This window comes from Phalacrocorax carbo, chromosome 1 (assembly GCF_963921805.1).
Source record: "Phalacrocorax carbo chromosome 1, bPhaCar2.1, whole genome shotgun sequence".
NCBI lineage: Eukaryota > Metazoa > Chordata > Aves > Suliformes > Phalacrocoracidae > Phalacrocorax > Phalacrocorax carbo.
In genome coordinates, this window is record NC_087513.1 from 209,644,319 (window position 1) to 209,651,112 (window position 6,794).

A 6,794-nucleotide genomic window follows, 5' to 3' on the forward strand; every position below is an offset into this window, starting at 1 on the left:
GAGAAGAGGCGGGGTGCGCCTTGCAAGGGGTGTCGGGATGCAGCCAGAGGAAGGGCGCCTCTCGGGGGCGCGGGGCAGGGGGGGACACGACCTCTCGGTGCCGGTGCAGGTAGGACCCCCGCCCCGTCGCCGGGATGCGGGGAGGGGCGCTGGGGCGGGGCGGGCTCCCCGGGGCGGGGGCTGGGAGGGCGCGGGGAGGTGCCGTCCCTCCCCTGGGCAGTTTCTCGGCGAAGCCGTTTAATAGCGGAGCCGCCCCCGGTCCCTCCCCGTTGGAGCCGGCCCGTGCGGCACGGCGCGGCCGGGGCCGGGGCCGGGGCCGGGGCCGGGGCCGGTGGGCGCTGCTCGGGCCATGGCGGGGGGCCATGGCGGGGGGGCGGCCGGCCGCGGCCGGCTGCTGGCACTGCTGCTGGCGGGGCTGCTCGGCGGGGCGCGGGGTTTCGGGGACGAGGAGGAGCGGCGCTGCGACGCCATCCGCATCGCCATGTGCCAAAACCTGGGCTACAATGTCACCAAGATGCCCAACCTGGTGGGACACGAGCTGCAGGCGGACGCGGAGCTGCAGCTCACCACCTTCACCCCCCTCATCCAGTACGGCTGCTCCAGCCAGCTCCAGGTGGGTTCGGGGTCCCGGGGGTCCTCTTTGTGCGTGGTCGGGGGCGGAGGGGGGGCTGTGCGGTGCCCGGACCGGCTGCCACCCCCTCATCCCCATCCTCATCCCCATCCCTTCGGCTCCATCCCAAAAAGAAAAGAAGCAGCCCGCAGGTCCCGCCGCCTTGCAGCGCGGGGGCCGGCGGCGGTGGGGAGGGGGCCGGGGGCCGGGCAGGGCGGCGCAGCCCCGGGGAGGCGGCGGGGAGCGGTGCGGTGCGGCGCGGCGCGGTGCGGTGCGGTGCGGTCCTGCCCGCCCGGCCGGGAGCGCCGGGGCTCCCGGAGCCCTGCCCGGTCCTTCCCCTCCGCCTCCCCTGCCTCCGAGGTGCTGCGACCCTCCGAAAGGCGCCGCCGGCGGCTCCGGACCTCCCGCCGGAGTTTCACGGCAGGAGTTTCTTTCCCAGGCGAATGGCAAGATCCTTGTCCTCCCCACGGGCACGGATCTCGTCAAACAAAAACCAGCTTGTTTCTTGGGGCAGAGTTAGCACGCAACCCCTCTCACGGTGTCGCGTCGCAGAATTGCGATTATTCAAAAGCCGAGAAAACTGCGATATTTTATTGCCGTTGTAAGTACGTACGTGACCTTACGGTAAAAGAAAAAGGCGACCTCCTAGGAGGGTCGCGAACCAAAGCTATTCAATAAATGCCTCTTCTTCTGTTTGTTCGTTAGCTGTAATATCCAGGCAGTGCCTAGAACAAATATATGTATTTGTTTAAACCGCTTCGATTTTATTTTTTTGCTTTCCCAAATTGCGCCCTCGAGGTTTAGATCTGGCTAAATCCCACTCACTTTATTGAAACTGATGGGCTAAATTTACATGGAGCTAATCTAGGGAGTGAAATGTTCAGGCTTTGGCTCCAGAACGCATTTGAACAGAGAGAAGACAACGTTTTTAGGGTTTTGTGTTGTTTTTTTTTTCTCCTCTGTTTTTATTGTTCTTGGTTTATTTGTTTTATGCTGCTTCCTGTTTTTTAAGGCAAAGGACCAAATATTACTGCTAAAAGGCAAAAAAAAAAAAAAGAAAAAAAAGAAAACTTGTTATATTTTGACCCGTTTAATCTCCCCCTAACGCACTTGTGATTTCTGTTTCTTCTAGTTCTTCCTTTGTTCGGTCTATGTCCCGATGTGCACCGAGAAGATTAACATCCCCATAGGTCCCTGCGGTGGCATGTGCCTTTCTGTCAAAAGAAGATGTGAACCTGTTTTAAAAGAATTTGGATTTGCCTGGCCGGACAGCCTAAACTGCAGCAAATTCCCACCCCAGAATGATCACAACCACATGTGCATGGAGGGCCCAGGAGATGAAGAGGTTCCCCTTCATAGCAAGACCTCCTTGCAGCCTGGAGAAGAGTGCCACAGCATGGGCTCTAACTCGGATCAGTACATCTGGGTGAAGAGAAGTTTGAACTGTGTCCTGAAGTGCGGCTACGACGCCGGCCTCTACAGCCGGTCAGCGAAGGAATTCACAGATATCTGGATGGCCGTGTGGGCCAGTCTTTGCTTCATCTCAACTGCCTTCACAGTCCTGACCTTCCTGATTGATTCATCCAGATTTTCCTACCCGGAGCGCCCAATCATATTTTTGAGCATGTGCTACAATATTTATAGCATTGCTTATATTGTGAGGCTAACTGTGGGCCGGGAAAGGATATCCTGTGATTTTGAAGAGGCAGCAGAACCTGTTCTTATCCAAGAAGGTCTTAAGAACACAGGATGTGCTATAATTTTCTTGCTGATGTATTTTTTCGGGATGGCTAGCTCCATCTGGTGGGTTATTCTGACATTGACATGGTTTCTGGCTGCGGGACTCAAGTGGGGCCACGAAGCTATAGAAATGCACAGCTCTTATTTCCATATTGCAGCCTGGGCTATCCCCGCAGTGAAGACCATCGTCATTTTGATTATGAGACTGGTAGACGCAGATGAGCTCACCGGTCTGTGCTACGTTGGCAACCAGAACCTCGATGCGTTGACGGGCTTTGTCGTCGCTCCGCTTTTTACCTACTTGGTCATTGGGACTTTATTCATTGCAGCGGGACTCGTGGCCTTATTTAAAATCAGGTCTAATCTCCAGAAAGATGGAACTAAAACCGACAAACTCGAAAGACTGATGGTCAAAATCGGTGTCTTTTCAGTGCTGTACACTGTTCCAGCAACGTGTGTCATTGCCTGTTATTTCTACGAAATCTCCAACTGGGCTGTTTTCCGCTATTCAGCAGATGATTCCAATATGGCAGTGGAGATGCTCAAAATCTTCATGTCCCTCCTGGTGGGTATCACATCAGGTATGTGGATCTGGTCAGCCAAAACTCTGCACACGTGGCAGAAGTGCTCGAACAGACTGGTGAACTCAGGGAAAGTGAAACGGGAGAAGAGAGCAGATGGTTGGGTGAAACCTGGGAAAGGGAACGAGACTGTGGTATGAGAAAAGGACGACACCCCGATGGCCTGAGTGCTCTCCTGCGAAGGACTGATCGTGTGTAAGCGTTGCTGTGTAAATGTTGGGAGTAGGGTAGGGAGATGGTTACACAACCTGTCTCTGGGGGATGGGAGAAAAAGCCTTAAAGAATAAACAGCAAAAAGATCATGCTGCAGATAGAATAGCCATAAAACATGCTGCCCAAAATAGGAAAGCCCAGGGAGGCTTTAAAAGCTGTGAAATATCCAAACACATTATCTTCTTTTTTTTTTTTTTTTTTTAAAGCAGGATGCAATATACTGAAGTCTTTAGAAGCTGAGGGACTGTAGCCCACCGCTGTGGGACGTTGTTTTCTTTTCATCGTCTTATAGATGATTGAGGAAAGACGGTCTGGGGCCAAAATCTGGGCTGATTTAGGGCCCAGTTATCAGAAGATGGAGCACCCAGGACCTCAGTTAGATGTCTTCTTTCCGAGTTCAGCATCATGAAGGGTGTGCCTGCCGAGGGTTTTGTCTTTATGCCCTGGGAATTCTGTTCCTCCCATACGCTGCACAAGTCAGCCAAGGATCGGGTCCTCCAGCAAATACCAAGTGGACTTTCCAGGTCTAAGAGTTACCCATGATGGGTAGGATTTAGTGAGCTATTAGTGAGGATGATTCTTTAAGTCATCTGATGGTCTAATAATAATTTTGAATAGTTTGCTGTCCGTAACCTGGTCTGAATTGAGAGCTGACTCTGCCTTGAGCAGGAATTTGGACCTCCCTAGGTCCCTTCCCACCAAATTATTCTGTGGTTCAATCAATATTTCTAATTTTTTAAAAGCTTTACTCAAGACCATTGCCAGAAGTAGAGGAGTCAGTGGGAGCTGTGGAACTGTGTGTGGTCTTCTGCATCAATTATCATTATCCGCCTGCTTTTGTTCCTGTTCCTTCAGGTGCTCCTGCTACTTCCAGCGGACTACTTTATTCTGCTGCATTTAATAGCTTTAAATAAAGTCTTACATTATAGTGTTCCTTCCTCCAGGAAAGCAAAAAATGAATGGAGGGTCTCTTCAAACAATGCCAGTTTTCTCCAAGTAAACTTATCTGTCTCTTTCTGGAGACCCATTGCATGAAGCAATTAAGTCTTAATATATTTCATTCAGCACGATGGTATCTCTGCAGACGCCAGTCTGGGGAGAAGCAAAACGTTAAGTTCCTTGGCAACCTCATGTTCACACAGATCAGTTGTATAATTATGTGTGTCAGTTACAATTAAAAGAACATTCTCAGCCCATGACATCGCAGTACAGCTGAATGCCTCACAACGATGCTCCAATTGCTCACTGACAGCTATGGAGGTTTTTTTTTTAACCTTTATTTACATGCAGAATGTGAGCAGGCATTCAGCCCTCGGGAAGGACAAGAGGCATTTCCAGTTTTTGTAAAGGGATCCCAAGAGAAGAGATGCAACTTCTTGGTGAATAATGTTGATTCATAGCAACTGTCAAGTTTTCTTATCCTTTTATTTGAGGAGGCATTGTCTCGTGCTCGTAGGTAGCTCAAACCTTGTGTCAGGGTCTTCTTTCGTTAATAAGAAAGGTGATGCAAATAGAAATAGCCCGGAAGTACTTACAAGAACACTCTTCTGATACTCTATCCCTCTGAAGGACCTTCAGTTTTATCTGTGTGCCCTAAACTTTTGCTTAATTTCTTTGTGTGGAACCCGCTCAGCTGCGGAGCATCGCCCCAGTGCCACAACTCGCACGACCTTCGAGGGCAGCTGAGAACAGGCACTGCTTTATTACAGCCCTCACTTTTCATACAGGTGCCCCATGTTCTTCCCAAACCACAATTCATTCCAGCTCTGGCCGTGAGCACTAATCTGTCCCAGAAGCGTGTATTGTTTCAATGTCAATGTTGAAACATGTGCTAGAGCACATTTGAAAAAAAAAAAAAAAAACCAAAAAACCCAAACCCCAAACAAACCCTAATTGCAGTCTTTGCGGTTGGGCTCCCTCTCCAGCAGAACAAGTGACAACTTGACACATTCTGCTCAAGATGCACAAGCATTGTCTTGGCCAACACCGCATACCAGCTGAGCCTTTTCATCCTCCTCATAAAGCCTCTTGTTATTAGTGTTGTGTTTGGATCTGGTTATTCCTCTGTGGACAAGGAGTTCTGCGAGTAGGAAGTCTTCAGATGAGTGTCTCCATCGTGCGATCTTTCTCCCAGCAGCAAGGGCTGTAAAGTCACCAGCTATATGTTGACTTTGAAGGGGTGATGATGTAGTAGGAACCTTGTCTTTTAACCTAGCACCAGGCTGTGCCAAGGTGTCACGTTCACTCAAGTGTCCTTCACTCTGAAATGGTGATACGACCCATGTTTGACCTGACTGATTCAATAAACGGCGTTTTTAACCATGTTATGTACACAGAAGTGAATGTTAAGTAGTCCCTTGTTATCTGCATTGCTGCCTGTGAGCCCATGGGCCATGACAGACAGATGTCCCCAGTGATTTGAGGTGTTGGAAGTGAGTCGGATGAGGATGGCACTGCGTAGCCCTACAAAGAACCTGGGGAGATGTTCCATTAAAGGGCGTGAGGGACTTTCGTACTATGGGGAAGAGATGGGCTGGGGAGAGACACCAGCTGCTGTTCCTGAAGGAACATCTTTCCCAAGCGTTTGGGGGGACATTGTACCAACCCAAAGTGAAATCAGCTGTTACAGAGATGAAAACGTTCCATAAATGTTTTCATCCACATACATTTACCTTGCTCTGCTTTGGGGCTGTATGAGTGGGAAGTCACAGCAGATAGCCTAAAACCCAGCATTTGTGAAAAGTGGATAGCTGCAGCTTGTATGCTCTCTTGTTTCAACGTTGTCATGAATTCGAAGCCAAAAAATGTGTGACTAATCCTGTCTCAGAAGTGCAGTTGCTGCGATTATACAACTAGAAACTTTGCAGCAGTTCCCTTCCTTGTGCAGTGTCTGCTCCCTTCTCCCCGTCGCCCCGGCATGTGCTCTTCTCACTGCAGGTTTTGGAAGCATCTGCTGGAGAGGTACAAGCTTAGCTCTTGCATTAAACAGACAAGTTAGCTCCTTTTTCTGAATTTTAAGGAAGTAGACACTGATTCTTTTGGGGTGTACAGAAAATATATCTACGTTGATGTATGTATTGTAAATTTCTAATTTATCACTGTAAAAAAACACCAAAAACTTTGCTATTTAATTTTTATATCAAAATAAAATTTTAACCTCTGTGGGTAACTAAGGTTTTCCTGGCAACCCTCACGTTTTTGGTGAGTTTGTTTCTTAAATTGGCCTCATCACTCTTGCAAGTGCTTTTTTTCCCCTGAAGGAAGAAGGACTGAAATGCTCATGCTGTGGTGAATGGATGCTCTGAATGGTTTAATCCAGCACGATTTGGTTATAAATGTGGGTTGCAAGAAATAACTGAGAACAAAACATCATGGGGCGATGGTGAAAATACGTGCATGCTTCAGCACTTGCATGTGGGATGGACAGAAGCACTTTTAAAGGCAGCACGCAGGTCCCAGGCACTTGCTGGGGAAGCAGCTGGAGCTTTGTGCTTGTCTGAGCTCGTCCCCAAAACTGAACGAGAGTGCCAAGATGGAAACACAACCGTCCCCTGCTGTAACACTGCTGTGATGTGGCTCCTGGGGAGAGCAGGGCCTCCCGTAAGGCTCCTTTGTATTTCACATCCAAATACGTGCATCCAAAGGTACAC

General features: G+C 49.6%; 1 protein-coding gene across 1 annotated transcript; it reads left to right on the forward strand.

Annotated features, from left to right (window-relative positions):
* The first annotated feature begins 256 nt into the window (after positions 1-256).
* Positions 257-6,331, forward strand: FZD4 (frizzled class receptor 4). The gene is made up of 2 exons (XM_064441403.1): positions 257-613; positions 1,743-6,331. The coding sequence occupies exons 1-2, from the start codon at positions 350-352 to the stop codon at positions 3,069-3,071; spliced, it is 1,593 nt and encodes a 530-aa protein (XP_064297473.1). The 5' UTR covers positions 257-349; the 3' UTR covers positions 3,072-6,331.
* The last annotated feature ends 463 nt before the right edge of the window (positions 6,332-6,794 follow it).